General features: G+C 41.1%; 1 protein-coding gene across 20 annotated transcripts in view; it reads left to right on the top strand.

Annotated features, from left to right (window-relative positions):
* Nucleotides 1-19552, top strand: part of LOC102884495 (ATP-binding cassette sub-family A member 3) — a 114381-nt gene that overhangs the window by 73454 nt on the left and 21375 nt on the right. For all 20 annotated transcript variants that reach the window (XM_025047254.1, XM_025047260.1, XM_025047248.1 and 17 more), the window contains 6 exons: nucleotides 3763-3934; nucleotides 4676-4970; nucleotides 5572-5818; nucleotides 5966-6170; nucleotides 10712-10931; nucleotides 13188-13349. In XM_025047254.1, the coding sequence (XP_024903022.1) occupies nucleotides 3763-3934; nucleotides 4676-4970; nucleotides 5572-5818; nucleotides 5966-6170; nucleotides 10712-10931; nucleotides 13188-13349 (1301 nt within the window). The remainder of the gene's footprint in view (nucleotides 1-3762; nucleotides 3935-4675; nucleotides 4971-5571; nucleotides 5819-5965; nucleotides 6171-10711; nucleotides 10932-13187; nucleotides 13350-19552) is intronic.

The raw sequence follows: 19552 nt of genomic DNA, 5'->3' as shown, positions 1-19552 counted from the left end.
TATATATATATATATATATATCAATGTCATCATAGGAAAATTTTGAGTTCCAACTTGGAGTCTGTACTAGAAATGACTTTAAAATTTTGACCTAACCGTGTGTCCACAGTTTATTTAATTTGAACATAAACTATTTAGTTTCTTTCTTGCACTGTGAAAAAGTTCAGAACGAAAATGCCCACAGAGTTCGGGCTGTCATAGGGCAGAATCAGATGGTTAGCTGCCAAAAAGTTTCACGAAACGTGCTTTATCTGTTAAAGTTACGGCAGAGTCATATCTAGACTTCATTCTTTCAGACTCAGGGATTTAAATTAATATTCTCAGTGTATCAGAGTTGACTTGGGGTAATTTATTCACACGAGTGAAGCTCACAAGACGGATGTATATAAATTAAGAGGCAACTTCATTAATTTACGATAAATTATAAGAATAATAATTTATAATAAAAGGCCTGTTGGCTATTCAATCAAATGTTCTCTTGTCTGTCTCTAGGCAAACTACATAGGGAGCAAAATTATGATGAAAAATTTACTTTGTAATCACAATTAGAACTAGCTCGATGATGGCCAGACCATGTCTGTTTTGTCAAACAGAGTCTGTCACATAGTAGATATTCAAGAATGTTCTTAGATGAATAAATGAATGAATTAATATTATTTAAAGTCATTATCTCCACAATAGATGCTCTTCCTGCCATGGGAATTACAGGTTGAAACCTTGAACCGTGACACTTAGGTTGTCTCTCCTACAGGTTATCGTCAGTTTACCTTTCTTACCTTTTTTCTTTTCATTTTTTTTTTATTATGGCAAAATAAACGTAACATAAAACTTAACATCTTAAACATATTTAAATATACGGTTCAGTAGTGTTAAATACTTTCACATTGTTATGTAACCTTCACCAGTATTCATCTCCATAACTATTTTCATCTTGTCAAACTAAAAATTTATATCTTTTATTGAACAGTAACTCCCTGTTCTCCCCTACCCCTAACCCCGGCAACCACCATTACGCTATCTGTCTTTACGATTTTTACTACTTCATATAAGTGGAATCATACAGTAGTTGTCCTTTTATAACTGGCTTATTTGGCTTAGCTTAAAGTCCTCAAGGTTCATCCACGTTGTAGCAGGTGTCAGAATTCCCTTCCTTTTTAATGTGGAATAATATTCCATTGTAAGTGTAGACCACATTTTCCTCCCCCATTCATCAGTCAATGCACAAGGGTTACTTCTACGTTTTAGTGACTGTAAATAATACTGCTGTGAACGCGGTGCACAAATACCCCCTTGAGACCCTGCCTTCAGTTGTTGTTGGCATATACGCAGAATTGGACTTGTTCGATCACGTGGTCATTCTGTTTTTAATTTGGGGGGAGTGCCGTACTGTTTTACAGTTCCACCAGCAGCACCCAGAGTTTCCAGTTTCTCCATATTCTCACCACTCATTTTCGCTTTTTTTGATAGTAGCCATCCTAGTGGGTGTGGTGGTGTTTTCATTACATGTCCCTCATGATTAGTGATGCTGAGCATCTTTTCATGTGTTTGTTGCTCATTTGTATGTCTTCTTTGGAGACATGTCTATTGAAATCCTTTGCCTATTTTTTGGATCAGATTGTTTGTTTTTTTGGTGTTGAGTTTTAGAATTTCTCTGTATATTCTTGATATTAATCCCTTATCAGATATATAATTGGCAAACACTTTCTCCCTTTCTGTGGGTTGCATTTTTTACTCTGTTGATACTATCTTTCGATGCACAAAAGTTTCTCATTTTCATGAAGTTTAACCTAGTTTTTCTTTTATTACCTGTGCCTTTGATATCATATCCAAGAAATCATTGCCAAATCCAATGTCATGAAGTCAATGTCAAGATCCACAAATCTTGCCATTTGCAACAACATAGATGAGCCTAGAGGACATTATACTAAGTGAAATATGTCAGATACAGAAGACAAATACTTCATAATCTCACATCTGGAATCTAAATAAGTCGAACTCGTAGTAACAGATAGTAGAATGGGAGTTACCAGGAAATGAGGAGATGTTGGGCAAAAGGTATGAACTTTCAGATATAAGATGAGTAAGTTCTGGAGACACAGGTCTCCACAAGTACAGCATGGTAACTGGAGTTAATAATAATGTACTGTAAGTTTGAAATCTTCTGGGAGTAGCTCTCAAGTGTTTTTTATCACCAAAAGAGAAGGGTAATTATGTGAGGTGATGGATATGTTAATTAACTTGATTGTAGTAATCATTCTACATATCAAAACATCATACCACAAATATATATATATATGTATATATATGTACATATATATAATGTCAGTCATACTTCAATAAAACAAAAAAATAAATAGAAAACAAATGACAAGATGTTAGCTATAAATCCAAATATATGAGAAATTACTTTGCATGTAAATGGACTAAATATAATTTGGATGCCACTTTGAAGAGAGTGTGTGTATGCTTGTGTCTGTTTTTACTTGCGTGTGGAAAATGTCTCATCGAGGTTATCTCTAGGTAATAGGAATTTTTTCCTTTCACTACTTTATATTTTCTGATGATTTCCTAATGGAAATATATTACCAATGAATAAAATATGAAGAATAAAAAGAAGACAAAAAAATTCAGTGATTATATTTTAAAAGCATAATAGTTCTCCAATCTAGTGACAGCCAGAGGGTGGGGGTCTGGAAGAAAGCAATGAAGGGTTAGAGAAGTACAAATCAGTAGCTGATAGATGGTCACAGGGATGGGGAGCAGGGCTTGGGGAATGCAGTCAGCAATACTGTAATGGCTGTGTGGAGACGGAGGGACGATAAAAGTAATCAGAGGAATCATTTCATAAACTATACAAATGTCTAACCAATACACTGTATACTTGAAACTCAAAATGATAAAAAATACTAATTTAAAAAAAAAGCATAATGGTCCTCAAATTTTTTAGTATGAAACAGCAAACATGCCGTAGGGGCGTTTTAAAGCAGGTTTTAATATGAATCTGATTCATGGCTTTTAAAGGGTACAGAAGTCATCGATCTACTCATCACTCGTGACTGTCATACTACAGAATGTGTTAATGTCGTATCCCATACAAATACTAACAGGCAGATAGTCCGAAGGTCTTGATAGTTCTGTGGCTTAGAAAAAATATACTTTTCATCATGTACTGTCCACCAAGTGTTTTACTACTTCAACGGCGTAATTATCTTTCCTGTCTCTCAGTATACTGTGATATGTATTTTTTCTGTTATTCTACTTAGCATTTTTCTGTGTAGATTATAATTACTTGTGTATATCTGTCTATTCTTCTCAAGCATCTACACCCAAAGACCCAGCTTCAGACATAGGCAGTAGTGGGAAATGTAAGGACTTAAAAACAAACCTATCAAATGTCCCCATCATTTCGTATAATAAAGAACATTTTAACCCTCAAAGGAGAGTTATTATCTTTGATTAAAGGTAAGTCCTTTAACTTGGATAGGTTCAGTTTAATGAAACATAAAATATATTATAGTTCATCTCATGATAAAAGTTTCTCAGAACTGTTGAGACTTTGCCACGAATTGCTGTTAGTCTTCTGACCTGTTTATTGGGGGCCACTGATACCATGCTGCCTCAAAACAATACACCTGGAAATCGATGACAAAAACCAAGGAGTCTTCCAAATTTGGAACCTTGTTTGACATTCTCCCCAAAAATGGACTGAGGCTACAGTCGAAATGTTTTGTGCTTTTTTTATGTGTACCTGTGTGTATATAGGATCAGTAAGCTGGCGGATTCTCAAATGGATAGTCAACCTCTCCAGTCCCCCTCCCTGAAGGACCAAAAAATAAGACAAGACTCGAAGCAGAATGAGATTAGGCCCAGAGATGACAATACATCAGCTTTTTCCGGATTGAATGAAATTGCTACCGTTCAATTTAATACTGGGGTGAGCATATTTAAACCTAGTGTGTTTGGCTTGGGCATAACATGTACACTTTGTTTAATATCTGAACTGAAATGATGTTTGGAGTTTAGCCGCAGAAGACCCAGCCAGATGTGATTTCCCAGTGCAGGAAAATGCGTTCTAGATAAAAGTCACAGCTGCAACTCTCACCATTGCCATTATTCAGAATCCCTTTGAGAAGTTCTCATTCATTTTCTCATAAATTTTCCCTTTGTTCAGATCTAATACAGGACCCAAGAGTTATGACAGTTGTAATCAGATGATACTGGTTGATTAGGGGCATTTTTTTTTTTTGCTATGAATCATCGTTTGAATATTAAAACCTAGTAAATAATAATAGTTCCATACAAATTTCATGGGGATATATCCTTTTAAAGTGGAGAAATAGAAAGGTTATGGTTCGGTATTAAGTAAAAAAAATAGATGCAATTTTGTTTTTCGGATCAGAAATACAAGCATATTAATGAATAAAATCGTCTTGATAACATTTTCCATGTAGTTAGATCAGAAACCAAAACCAGACCATAATTCTTTCCCTTAATACCTTACACAAGTAAAACCTTTCACACCATCTTGTTGTTTTCCTAGGTCCAATTCAAGGATATATTTGTATTATATGTGTATATCTTCTGCTATAAAAGCATTTCTATTAATGGATTTCAATATGAATATCTCACTTGAGTCACCAACAGTTGTAATGCTGTGTTTTCCTTCTCATTTTAGTTTCCACTTTACTGCCAGCAGTTTTATTCCATGTTTATAAAGCGAGCACTATTCAGTTGGCGTCACTGGAAATTGATGCTGCTACAGATAGCAGTGATTTTGTTTGTCACTTCATATCTCTTAACAACTCAAACCTTAAAATCTAAGGTGCACGCCAGAGAAATGGACTTGAGTCAATATGGTCATACAATTGTGCCTTACTCAGTTTCAGGGAATTCCGATTTGGCTCTGAAACTCACAAAGAACCTTAAGATTTTTCTAAAGCTTCGAAATCAAGAACTTCGTGAAGTGCAAGGTGAGACGCGCAGGAAAGAAAGAGGCTTCTGCTACGTGAAGGCCTGTTTGTGGCACTCGCAAAGAAGGGACTTAACTGTGGTGTTTAGCTACACGTTTCTTTGTTTTCCTACTAATTACCAATATTGTAGAGGCAGCTAAGTCAGAGGCCCCAAAAAACGTACACTTCGAGACAACTGGCCACAGAAATGATTAGGTGTCTTTCAGCTATTGCATCGCTCTTCAGAGGATGGGTAAAGACCCAAAATACTGCGTCGTGCAATGCAGCATGGGGTTTTCATTCTGACCAGAAACAAATATGTTTCTCTAAGCTCTCATAGGGTGGAGTGTCAGTTCCCAGATCTGAAGGTTGCCCTTTAGTTTACTATTTCTAAAAACAAGTAGCTGAGACTTAATAGATTGACTCTTCCGAACTAATTTTTCAAAGATAGTGTAAATAACTATACTCGATTTGTTCAGTGCTTACCTTTGGTAATCATGTCGAACACACTTTCTGCATTATCTTTCTTAATGCTGTAAGCAGCCCTTTGCTTGGTCTTTCCTCTCCAACATAAGGAGTAGGTGAGCTATTATATGTTGACTCACCAGTTTCTCTCTTCTAGGTAATATAACAAATTACATAATGGAACATAGAGAGTGCCGTGACTTCTCCATTATTGCGTTTTCCATCGTGGTTGAGCAAAACCAAACAGTGCTTACTGTTTTGTTCAATAACGAGGCATACCATTCAGCTGCAATGTCTCTGACGGTGCTAGACAACATTCTCTTTATGTCACTTTCTGGCCCCAGTGCTTCCATTAAAGTCGTCAACAAGCCTCAGCCTCTCCCTGTTCATGATTCTCACCTAGTGTATGTATGATTTTCCTCTTCCTGAAATTGAGCCTTGCTATATATCCCCTTGCAGTTTGGCCATATACATTTGAAATTAGCTACTGAAATCATTTCCTACTTCAGTGTCAGCGTTTATTTTATTTTATTTTTTGCCATCTTCTGTAGGCATAGAAGTGGATTACAGATAGTATTGTGTTTGGCCTTTGGCATGGCTGTTGTGGTCGGTAGCTTCGGCTTCCAGACGGTGACCGAGAGAACCTCTAAGTCCAAGCACATCCAGTTCGTGAGCGGCGTCTATGTCCTCGCATACTGGCTCTCTGCTCTGCTGTGGGATCTCATCATCTTCTCTGTCTCCTGCTGCTTACTGCTGGTGAGTGTTAGCTGAAGTTTCATGCAGGCTCATTTTCCTGCGTCAACCAGGGGAAATTCCTGTCCAACTAATTGTGTCCTAAGATAAAACTTGTAAAGAAATTTAAAGCTACTTTGGATTATTATGCCAGAGAATATATCGTGGAAACCACACCGCGGAAATGTTCTCCCTCATATACTTTCAACTGGAGAAACTATTTTCCTCTGAAAAGTCTCTCTTTAGCTGATTTCCCATGGAATTCTCAGCATGATGCCCTGGCCCAGAACTCTGAAGGACTGTCACTCGACCCTCACTACCCATATAGATAGGCCACCGCCCACCGATTCCCAGCGCTGAGCCCTCGGGTAAAGCTGGACTGTAACAAGCAGTTTAGGATCAAGACCTAAGTGAGGCTTCCTGTTGCTCTTCACACTCACACACACTCACACACACACACACACACTCTCTCTCTCTCTTTCTCTCTCTCTCTCTCTCTCTCTCTCTCTCTTTCTCCCCCACTTCCCTCCCTTACTCCCTCCCTCCCTCCCTCTCTCTTTCATACCCTAATTCTAAGATGGCTAGGTCTGCAAAGCAGAACTAATTTTGACTCTGACACCGGATTTTAGATGCTGAGGACGTGGCCTAAATAGCGAGCGAGCATGTAATGAACCGACTTTCCTCATTAGTGAACTCGACAACTTCTTTTGTATGTGTGCGTGCGGGCAGGGGAGGTGTGAAGCTGTACAGTTGCAAGGGGTAAACATGTGAGTAAAACTCCCTTCTGTCCAGGAGGTACTGGGGACTTAGATGTGAATAGAATAATGTCTCAGCCCTCAAATGGTTCACTCTTTAGCAACAGACAGAGAAGTGAAAGCAGCATTATAAGATAGCAGTTTCCACCCAAGAAGTTGAACTATCAGTTTCCAGTTCAAACTATACCATGGAACGGTAAAATCAGTTGTTGGAGGAAAAGAGAGAATCCTTGGGTCAGTTTGGCCCCCACAGTCATAAGAAAACATGTGATTATTGCACAGGGCCCCCTGGAGTGGCTCTGAAGGAAAGCCGGGGTCCCAGCAGCCAGAACAGCTTTCAGCGTGGACCGGGCCTGGGGCCATCGGGCCGAGGATCATGGTGGTGGCGCGCTGAGCACCGTTCGCGCAGAGTCCCCAGGTCAGAGAGCAGAGCAGGGCTTCCCTCCTCTTGCCACAGCGCGCACCCCTGCCGCATTCTGCCTGCCAGGCCCTCTGCTCACCGCTCACCCACCAGCCGGCCTGCGTAGCGGGCAGACCAGCACCTCTGTGAGCCCGCGACTCTCATCTCTCCCCTCAGCCGCTGGGGACGCCCAGCCAGGCGTGGCCTCTAGCATCGCCACCTCCCTTCTTGCCCTGCGATTTGTGTTGGAATCCTCAGGAAACCCCTGACCCTTTCGTCTCCATGCCAAGGATCCTGTCTTTGTCTGACTGTAAACTTGCTGGCTCAGCAGCTATCATTTCCTGGTTAATAGGTCTGTAAATAAGACCATCCATTATTAATACTTATGCCAATGTTGCCATTTGTGGCTCATAAGAAAAATTGCTTGTCATGTGTTTTTTATGTGTTATGTCATTCAATAACACAGTTACCTGAGGTGACTTTAATGCATAATACTTACAGGCAAGGACACTGAGGCTCACAGCTAGTACAGATTTAGAACAGTGATTGGGGTCGCTCCAAAGCTCAGCGTCATTTATACATTCAGAGCCATCCTGGATAACGTACTGAAACTTACTTCTGCTCCCATATTTGCTGTTCCATCTGCCTTGGCATCTTACTCTACTTCGACACCTGCTTCTCTATCCTTTCGGTCTGGTCTTCGTATCCCCTCTCTGTCCTCTCTCCCCACCCAGAATCCCTCTTCATGATCCTCAGACTGGGTGCTCCGTATGGACTCGCCTTTGCTTGTTTGTCTGACTCGGATATCCCTTGTTTTCGATGAGACTCTCCCTCACCCTGCTCTGGTTCTGGGAAATGCCACCACCTGGACTTGTTCTTAGACCCAGCAAGAGGAGACAAGATTGTGTCACTTTGTCTAGAAGCCAGGATTCCTGTTTCGCCCTTTCTCTACCTATCAGAGTCACAAGGCAGGTGACTTTACTGCTCATAAGTCAGAGGCGAGGATTAACCTAACTATGTTGCTGGCACCAGTGAACTACCTGCCTGATGAACTGCCTGCCCAGACACTTTTTCCTGCCACTTGTGAGATTCTCAGTGGGGTTTAGTAAAGTCCTCTGCCTTTTCCTGCACCTGAGCCCGTGCGTGAAGATGGGAAAACAGAACAAGTAACTTTTCTGGTGAGTTATGTTTCCAGAGGTGCTGAGTGGTGAGGCTTCCCTCTCACGCAGTCTGTGCCTTTCTTCACGATCTCCAGACGTCGTGTCGGACACATTTGAAAGCCCCCGCTCCCTCACCCCGTGAAAGCTGTTTATTTATTCAGCAAACAGTGAGCTTCTTCTGTAAGTTAGTCTGTGTTTCAGGGATTAGGGACACAGCATAGGGAAGGCAGACGAGGGCTCATCTCTTGATGGGAGTAAATTCTAGTGAATATTAAAATTGCCGGCCTCACAAGGGGTTGGATAGCTAAGTCAGTGTCACTTTGGAGATATGTTTCTCATAAGCCTTAAGATATACTGTTTTCATCACTGTACAGCTCAGTTCTAGAAATTTCTCAGGGAGCACCCTCCCCCGCTGCCATCAGGCCATTATGCTTTGGGCACAGCTACTTTGCCAGTGTCATATTTTGCTATGTCCTTCTCATTCATGAACTTATTTTTAGGTAAAGAGCCAAATAAGGATTCCATTTTTTTTTTTCACTCTGACCCACCCCTGCTTTCCATGTCCACAGTTCCCACCTTTGTTTGTATCTTTATCATCTCTGTTTTTTCTTTTTTTTTTTAAGCATTTTATTTTATTTTGTTTTATGTTATTATTAGTTTCAAGTACACAGTACATGGGTTAGACATTTATATAGTTTATGAAACGATCACCTGTCTGGCCCTGCACACAGCCATCACGTCACTGCTGACTGCATCCCCTATGCCGTGCTCCCCATCCCCGTGACCATCTATCAACCACTAAACTGTACTTCTTTAATCAACCTTTTCTCCTAAATAGCTAACCTGCTGTTCTGCCATCTTTTTTTTTTTTTTGACAGCCACTGATTTGAAACAATGCTTTTGATGTATGTTAACAATATGCATTTAAGTATATTTTGTAGTCTTTATTCTATTCTGTTGATATCTGTAATGTGCCACTACCAATCTGTTTTAATTATGGTACTTTGATGATTCATTTAATTATATTTTTTGGATAGAACTTTCTTATCTCCTGCATTAATCTTCTGCGGAGTTTCCTGCCTATCTTGACAGGTTTCGTTTGTTTACATGTCATTTTTAAAATCAGCTTATCTAATTTCAAAAAAATCCTGTTGCTATTTCTACTTAGAGTAATTTGGGGAGAATTTACATCTTTATCTTGTTGAGTCATACCCTAGCAAAAAATAGGATATGTGTCTTCATGTATCCAAGTAGAAATTTAAATTTTCTTTGAAATAGATTCTAATTTGAGACACCCCTAAGCATTATAAGCCTTGGAACAAAGCTGCTCCTAAGTTACCTGCAATTTTTTTCTATTTATTTTTATTTCGTCCTCTTAGTTGGAATGTGGGAAACCGCTGTAGTTATAGCTGTTTGGATTCTTTCCCCGAAGATCCTTAATTCTCTTCATAAACTGTCTTTAAACTCCGTTGCTTAAATATAAACGACTTCTAAGAGCATCACAGGGCTGCGACAGGGGAAAGTCTTAGTTTAACCCTTAGTTTCCATCTGTTCGTGACCCGGCTAAATAATTTTCTGGTTGCTCAAAAGGAGCAACCTCGCTATCTTCAGAGAAACTGTGATTACCAACTATTATCGTATATGTTTCTGGAAAATTCTTTAATAGCTCTGTAGGCTCCCTTCTCCCTAATCTAGCTCACTCAAAATTTCTGGCTTCCTGTCTTATTCTCAAATGGAATGAGGACTACGTGAATAAGGAGGCCCCCAAGCTGCTGAAGTAGAGTTTAGGGATGTGGGGTACGGAGCAGCACCAGGAGGAGGTCTGGATGTGGACAGTGAGGCCGGGTTGGTTACACAAGGCTGGAGCGGCCCCGGGGTGAAGCCGCAGAGAAATCGTCTACTTCCTAGATCATTTTTTTCTGGAAAAACTCAGACTTGGGCTTAATGCAAACATAATTCCTTTGACTTTAATCATAGCAGGTGGAGAATAAAAAGCAATCCTGTTCCAAATGGGGGATAAAAAAAAACAAAATGCAAGTATAGTCCGTCTGTTCATGAAAGTCCTCTATTGAGGAAGCGGTGGTTTACTTCCTGCTCATAAGCTAAGGCTTTTTTTTTTTTAATGGGTCAACTGATGAGCGTAATGAATAGCTCCGCGGCCGGACAAGGTTGCCGCCTCCTGGGTGCTCTGGCTTGACCTCCCGTTGCGCAGCGTCCTTCATCTTGCCCTTCCATCTGCCTCTGTCTCAGGGCGTGTTCAAATACTGCGGGGTGAACTCGTTGGTGGACCACTACCACTTCCTGGGCACGATGCTCATCTTCCTGCTGTACGGCTGGTCCGTCATCCCGCTCATGTACCTCGGGAGCTACCTGTTTTCCAGCGGCACCTCTGCCTTCATCAAGCTCACGCTCTTCAACTACTTCTCGACTGCGTTCAGCGTCGTCATGCACACCTTCCTGCAGTACCACAGTGAGTGCTCCACACGCCATCCCCGTCCCCAGGAGGCGCGGTAAATAAACGAGGGTGACGAGCTCGCGGATAATGGCAGTGATGCTTAAGCACGGACTTGCCAGGAATCTGGAGAACTATGCCCTTTGGAAATCAGCAAGTATTTGTGGAGCGGATATGCGAGAGACGGGGGGTGGTGTTAAGTAAGAGATGGCGGGGAGAAGGGAAGAGGAAGCGGGAGGAGAAAGACCAAAGCCAAGCCCTCCGAAGGAGCTGGACTCGGCATCACTCTGATTTCATGACGGAAAATTTAGAAGACTAAGAAGTGGCAATACGAGTGTGCAAACCGTTTATCTCCTTTGAAATAGCCCCCCCCACCGCCCCCCTGCTAGAATCGGTCCTTAAGTTTTAAAATCTTAACAGTGCTCAGCTGGGAGCAAGAGAGGAGACAGGAGAGTAGAAGGCCCTGCGCCCCAACTCTGCCTGCTCTAACGCAGCACATCTTGAAGCTCCTAATGAGACGTTTTCAGAAGGAAACAATAAATGTGCAACAAATATCCTCGCGAAACCATTTTCCCTTCCTGCAAGGCCTGATTTTAGCAGGATTCCAGCAGTGGGTTCGTCCCACCTTCTTTCTCTGATTATGAAATTTAAAGAGAGGCTGACTGCTGGCTGATTATCAAATATAGAATTGTTTGTTTTTAGAACATTCCTTTGTTAAATTTCCATATAAACGTGAACTTTGAACTGTGTTAATCAATTCAGCTCCCCCGAAGAGGCAGAACCCCACCCAAAGAGGCTTCCAGACTCATCCCTGATGTCGAGCATCGGCCACATACACAGTGAACCAGTGTGTGGGCCAAGTGCATCTTCAATGTCTTGCACACCTCTCCAAGGGGGGATATTGCACCATGAGAGGCAAACTTGAGCCCCTGCCCAGTAGGCTCAAAGCCAAGCAGGAGCTACGCGTTCCTGCTCACTCCCTGAATTTGGTATACTATCTCTAGACTCTTCCAGTGGTCAGCCCTGTCACAGTCATGTGCTGCATAGTGACATCTTGGTCAGTGACAGACTGCACGTACAATGGTGGTCCCATAAGACTGCAGTGAAGCTGAATTTCCTGTACAGTGGAAGAATCTGTGGTTTGGGGGGTGTCGTTTTCTCTGATGGGAGCGATCCCTGTAGACTTGGCAGTAGAGTCCCTCTCACTCAGAGTGCCTCCGCTTTGAGTGCACAGATGACATCCTGCTCAGCCAGCACAGAGGAGGCTGTCCCTCAGCATTAGGTTTTCAGAGGCTCCACCAGCCCTCTCAGATCTAAGCCAATCATCTTGAGAGTACATTGCTATGAGTTCTTTGTTGAGGACCTAAGATCCCGTACACGGACAGGTGCGCAGAAACGACTTTAGCAGGTATCGAGTGCCACTTCCACTTTAGTAAAAGCTTTCTATGTCCCTGTGCTTTCATGATATTTTCAGGTTGCGATGACGTAAAGCATAGATGAGTTTTATTTCTCCCATCAATGCAATGCCAGAGAGAGCCCTTTGCGCCAGATAGGACCAATGGAACCAAAACGAAGTTCCAAAGTCAACATGCTGAGCACTCAGTTGTACATCCTCTCCATTGCTAAACATCCTCTTTCTTTCATGAATTCCATAAAATGTCTGGATCTGACACTGCTCCAACATGCAACAGCCAAAACCACGTGGCCATGACAATCCCCTGTGTTCCTTTATCTCTCCGTCTTGATTTCTTATTCGTACCGCTCCTCAGACCACCTGTCACTCCCTCCTGACAGTCACCGTTGTGGTCCATGCCTCACCCAGCCAGCTTCTCCTTGATATTTCCAGTCAGCCCAGCCCAGCTCCCTGTTTGTGGAGCAGCGCTGACGGCTTTGATGCGCGTGTTCCGATTCTGTCGGAAGGAAGCGGAGGAGAGCCTGTGGGACAGTGTTTGTAAAACCTACAGCTGTGCACAGTCATGTTCCAGGGCTTCACATCCGCTCCCCGCTCACTCCCTGACTCACCAGAGCAACTTCCGGTCCTGCGAGCTCCCCTCCCATGAGTGCTCTGCCCTTGAACTCTGTAATTGATGAATCCGTGCTACAAGCTATCAAGGCGAACAAGCTCAGTGTCTTAATGGCAGTACTTTCTCCAGGATCATCTGCTAGATGGGTAATTCTCCGAGAATGGTTTAACCGTCTTGGGGAAGTTTGTTGTCCTGGGAGGTTCATTACTCTCTTGCAGTTGAAGCTAATCTCTTGTTCTCTGAATCACAGACCATGAATTTCCTGAATCTATCGAAACCATAGATAATGTGTTAATGATGCTTCCCAGTTACAACTTTGCAATAAGTATCAGCAGATTCTTTGATGACCGTGAGTTGAAAACACTGTGCGCCCTGGAATTTCAAAGCATCCATGTGGACTGCAGTAAAAAATGTGAGTATCTCGGGTCTCCAGGCCCTCAAACACAGCCTGTTTCTTTTCAAACTTCTACATTTAAGCTTAGACTGTATGGCTGGCGTAAGGTAGAGATAAAGGGGTTATTAAGGGGTTTTCTGTTTCACAAAACCAGAATTGGCCATTTTGCAAAGCCTCTCCGGCACTTTGTCTGTTAGGATGGTAGTGTTTTCTCCTCTGGTTTATTCGTAATTGCCACCCAGCCATCTTTCCTTCTCCTAGGAAGTCAACAGAACTTCAGGTTATCTGGAAAAAAACAAAGATATTCATATTCCAGTTGATTCTAAAAATTGATAACAAGCATATTTGCCATGTGTGCGTTATTGGTTCTAGAAGCAAATAATTTATGTGCAACACCAGAAAGATGTAATTTTAAGTCACTAAATCAGTGCAGGATGAAATATAATGATTAGGGTCAAATGAATTATATTTTCTTAGAACCCCTTAATAACAAAAATTTTGTCACATTTTAGTTTGCATCATATTTGGACCGTAAATTCCTACCTCTGCTTTATAACAACAGCTCTATGGAGTAATTATTTAAATTAATTTAACTTATTTATTATATTTATTATTTTTAGTATATTTTGTAACATTGCGCAATCATCACCACAGGCCAACATTAGAGTATTTTCCTCATCTGAAAAAGAGCCCTCATGCCTATTCACTGCACCAGCCTTATAAAAGCTCGGCACACACTGCACCTAATCCTCGGTAATGGTAATCAGTGACGGTGTGGCTGGTTTATGCGCTTACCGTGCCATACTTTTTATTGTTATTTTAGGGTGTACTCTTTCCACTTATAAAAAAAGTTTGCCGTGAGACCGCGTGCTGTGTTACATCAGCAGCAGCCTCCCGTCGACCGTGTCTCCTGATTACATCATTTTCTCTTCTGCCTGACTTAACCCCTTGTTTCATTCATCCCGGCCCCTGAGCATACAAAATCGACTGCTGACGCTGCCACTCAGAGGCCATATCGAGCGAATGACCTGAAAGCAATGAGGAATGATTCAGGACTACGAAGGTGAAGAAGGTGGTGGCTGTTGCTCACCGGTCAGGCATATCCTGTTCTGCCACCGCTATGATCTTGAAGAACAAGAACAAGTGACAAAAGCTGTTAAGGGATCTGCTTCAATGCAGGCAAAGAGACTAACAAAAATTCAAGAAGCGCCTCAGAGATGGAGAAACTTCCAATGACCTAGACTGAGGACCAGACACAGAAGCACGGCCCTCTCAGCTATGGCGATCATGGCCAAAGTGAAAAGTTTGTTTGTGATGTCGAAAGAAAGGCTGGCCCTGACTACGATGTAGAATTGACTGTGAGCTCAGGGTCGTTGAAACAGTTCAAGAGTCATTATTCGTGATGGTGTGTGGTGTGTGTGAGTGCGGTGTGTATGTGGAGTGTGTGGAGTGTGTGTGGTATGTGGAGTGTGTGTGCCTAAGAGGGCCGATGTGAAAGCAGCGGAAGAATTTTTGGAAACTCTAGATAAGCCGATTGCAGAAGAAAATTACTTGCCAGAGCAGACATTCAAATGTATGAAACCTCCCCATTCTGGAAACAGGTGCCTGAAAGGACTTTTATCCGTAAGGAGGCCAAGTCCATGCCAGGTAAAAAGGCCTTTAAGGACAGGACAGCTGTCTTGCTTGGAGACAGCATTGCAGGCTACACGTTGGAACCCTTTGTGACCTGGCACGTTGAGAACCCAGGGCCTCCAAGCACGTCAGTGAGCTCAGGCTGCGAAAGGGAAGTCGTGGGTGACCCAGCTGCTCTCCCAAGACAGCCTCCTGAGTTGCTCTGCCAGCGAAATGGAGGAGTGCTGTTTGGAGCATAACATTGCTTTCGAGATTTCGCTTATTGTTGATAATGCTCCCAGATATCCTCCTTCTACTGGTGATCTTCATGCCATGTCAAAGTGGTGTTTCTCCCTCGAAACACCACCTCTTCGATCCAACCGGTGGATTAATGAGTCGTAGCAGCTTTTATGGTCTGCTGCCTGAGGAGGACCTTGGCCCACGCTATCGCTGCAACTAAGACAGACACGGCAAGGACACTGAGGGAATTCTGGAAGGATTACAACATCTGTGACTTCATCAGGAACCTTGTTTGTGCTTGGGGTGATGTCACCGAGGAGTGTATGAATGGCATCTGCAAGAAGACACTCAAGAGAGTTGTCCACGACTTAAAAGCATTTGCTAAGGACGGGGAGGTTGCGCATGTCGACAGGGCTGTGGCCGAAATGGCAGACAACTTTAACGGGGTGTGGGTGAGGTGACAGGAGGAACTCCTACAGATGCTTCCAGAGGAACTAACTGATGAGGAATTATTGGCACTGGACCAGGAATGCCCAGCTGAAGAAGCAGCAAGACAAGACGAAACCGCAGGAGAAGAAAAAGAAGACCAATCCCCAAGAAAATGCACAGCGCAGGCTTTAGTGGAAGCTTTCGCAGACCTCAACAAGCTCCTTAAAGGGGTTGAAAAAATGGACCCCCAACACTGAAAAGTTTCTATAAACAGAATGTTCATGGTGCATTATGCGCTAACAAGCAAACTTAGAATTAAAAACAGAGAAAGAAAAAAAAAATAAAACACCACGGGCATATTTCTGAATAGAGTGACATCTCCTCAAGAAGGGGCCAGGCAGATCCTTCAGGAGGTGCTCCAGAAGAAGGAATGGCGGTCACAGGAGAGGACAGCTCCTCTGCCACTAAAGACCTTCCAGTGGGATAAGATGTAGAGGTGGAAGACAGTGATCATGATGATTCTGACCCGGGGTGGCCTAGGCTCACATGTATGTCTGTGTCTTACTATTTAACAAAAGAAAAGCTTAAAAAGTAAAATAAAAAAAATTAAATCGAAAAAAACTTGTAGCATAAGGATATAAAGAGAGAAAATATTTGTATACAGCTGTACAATGTGTTTAAGCTAAGTGTTACTACAAAAAGGTCAAAAAGTTTTAGAAATTGTAAAGTTTATAAAATAAAAATGTATCAGTAAGCTGAAGTTAATTTATTGAAGAAAGAAAAAGTTTTAATACATTTCATGTAGCCTAAGCATATGGTGTTTATAAAGGCCACAGTCATGCGCAGTCACGTCTTACACCTTCACACGCCCTCACCACGCATTCGGCCCCAGTCCTGCAAGCTCCTTTAATATAAGGGCCTACACAGATGTACCATTTTTTATCATTTATATAGGATTTTAACATACCGTTTCTATGTTTAGATATATTTAAATACACATATACTGACCGTGTTATAGCCGCCTACAGAATACAGTACATAACACATTGTACAGGTTGGTAGCCCCGTCTACCTCCCCGCTCCCTCCTCCCCCCTCCCCTCTGGTAACCACTAGTCCATTGTCCCTGTCCATGAGTCTCTGTTTGTTTGTCCTGCTCATTCGTTGCTTTTAGGTTTATATCCCACATATAAGTGATATCATGTGGTTTTCAACTTTTTCTGTCTGGCTTATTTCATTTGGCATGATTATCTTGAGGTCCATCCATGTTGTTGCAAATGGCAGTATTTCATCTCTTTTTATGGCTGAGTAATATTCCATTGTATGTATGTACCACAGCTTCTTTAGCCAGTCATCTATCATAGGACACTTCGGTTCCTTCTATGTCCTGGCCACCCTGAATAATGCTGCCATGAACATCGGTGTGCGAATATCTTTTCAGATATGAGTTTTCAAGTCTTTGGGGTAAATACCCAGTGGAGGGATTGCTGGATCATATGGTAGATCAATTCTTAGTTTTTTGAGGAACCTCCATACTGTTTTCCATCGTGACTGTACCAATTTGCAGTCCCACCAGCAGTGTATGAGGGTTCCTTTTTCTCCACATCCTCTCCAACATTTGTTATTCCTTGTCCTGTTGATAAGAGCTATTCTGACAGGTGTGAGATGATATCTTATTGTGGTTTTGATTTGCATTTCCCTAATAGCTAGCGATGATGAACATCTTTTCATATGTTTGTTGGCCATTTGTACATCTTCTTGGGAGAAGTGTTTGTCATATATAGCTTTTATTAGGTTAAGGTATGTTCTCTATACCCACTTTGTCTTTAATCCACTTTGAATTTATTTTTGTATATACTGTAAGAAGTCGGTTTGATTTTTTTTTTTTTTGCATGTGTCTGTTCCGTTTTCCCAGCATCTCTTATCAAAGAGGCTGTCTTTACTGTCTCTTTACAATATACATTGTATACTCTTACCTCCTTTGTCAGATTGATGGACCATATAGGTGTGGGTTTATTTCTGCGCTCTTTTATTACATTGAGATATTCTGAGCTATTTGGGCTCTTTTATTACATTATATCTATCTATCTATCTATCTATCTATCTATCTATCTATCTATCTATCTGTCTATATATCTGTTTTTATGCCATTACCGCACTATTTTGATGATTGTAGTCTTGTCGTGTAGTTTGAAATTCGGGAGTGTGATACCTCATTCTTTCTTTTTTTTCGTGAGATTTCCTTGGCTATTCAGGGCCTTTTGTGGTTCCATATAAATTTTAGGATTAGTTGTCTAGTTCTGAGAAGAAGGCTATCACTATTTTGTAGGAACTGCACTGAATCTGTATATGGCTTTGGGTGGTAAGGACGTTTTAACAATAATAATCCTTCCAATCGATGAGCACGGTATATCCTTCTATTTCTTTGGATCCTCTTCAATGTCTTCAGTGTCTTACAGTTTTCAGGGTTCAGGTCTTTCACCGCTTTAAATTTATTCCTAAGTATTTTATGCTTTTTGATGCAACTGAAAATGGGATTGTTTTAATTTCTCCTTCTGATAGTTTCTTATTGGTGTAGAGAAATGCAACAGGTCTCTGTCTATCGATTTTGTATCCTGCAAATTAGTGAATTCATTGATCAGTTCTGATAGTTTTTTCAGTGGAGTCTTTAGAGTATCCTATGTGTAGTGTCACATCATCAGCAGGATAAGACTGCCAATCAGCATCTCTAATTTAGTCTACCTGTGGGTCACTCAAAAAAATGAGCACCATCTCCTGCACAAGAACAGTTAGGAAAAACATCTAGTTACATCTGGGTGGTGGGATTAACTATCTTCTAATTTTCTTTTCTTTTCTTTTTGCTTATATATACTAAGTTTCTGCAGTGGTATGGATTATACTGGTAATAAAAACATTACGTAATTTGTTATACTCCAATATACTTGCATTGCAGTCAGTCGGTTACTATATTTGTGGACCATATTAGGTACTGTGTAGATGCTATGAGAAATATAAAGATCCGGAATGTAAAACTTTTGTCCTCAAGAAATTTAAATATTAATAATAACCAGTCCAGATTTTGTGGGGAACTATTTGGTAATATTTAAAAAGTAAGTTATAAAACCACTTAAACCTTATGACTCATTTATCCGATTTTAAAATATATTCTTTTTAGAATTGAGATATAGTTGACATATAATGTTATATTACTTTCAAGTATACAACATAAAGATTAGATATTTGTATATATTGTGAAATGACTACCACAATAAGTATAGTTAACATCCATTACCATACACAGTTACAAATTTTTCTTGTGATGAGTACTTTAAAAATTTACTTTTAGCAACTTTCAAATTCATAGTACAGTTCAGCTTCCATGCTGTACATCACATCCCCTTAACTTCTTTATAACTAAAAGTTTATATCTTTAGAGCCCCTTGACCCTTTTAGCCCAGCCCCCGCCCCAACCTCTGGCAAACACCAACTTCTCTTTATGAGTTCAAAATTTTAAATTAAAAAAAATGTAAAATAAAATTTTTTTTTAATTCTACATATATGTGAGATGATACAGTATTTGTCTTTCTCTCTCAGACTTATTTCATTTAGCGTAATGCTCTCAAGGTCCATCCATGTCACAAATGGCAGGATTTCCTTTTTCTTTATGGCATGTATGTATGTATGTATGTATGTGTGTATGTGTGTGTGTGTGTGTGTATGTGTGTGTGTGTGTGTGTATATGAGAGATATATATCTCAATGTAATATCTCAATGTAATAAAATAGCCCATAATATCTCAATGTAATAAAATAGCCCAGAAATAAACCACACCTATGTGGTCAATCAATCTGACAAAGGAGACAAGAATATACAATGTATATTGTAAAGAGACGGTAAAGACAGCCTCTTCGATAAGAGATGTTAGGAAAACTGGACAGATACA

Source organism: Pteropus alecto, unplaced genomic scaffold (assembly GCF_000325575.1).
Source record: "Pteropus alecto unplaced genomic scaffold, ASM32557v1 scaffold15, whole genome shotgun sequence".
Lineage (NCBI taxonomy): Eukaryota > Metazoa > Chordata > Mammalia > Chiroptera > Pteropodidae > Pteropus > Pteropus alecto.
This window is presented reverse-complemented; position numbering and strand designations above follow the sequence as displayed.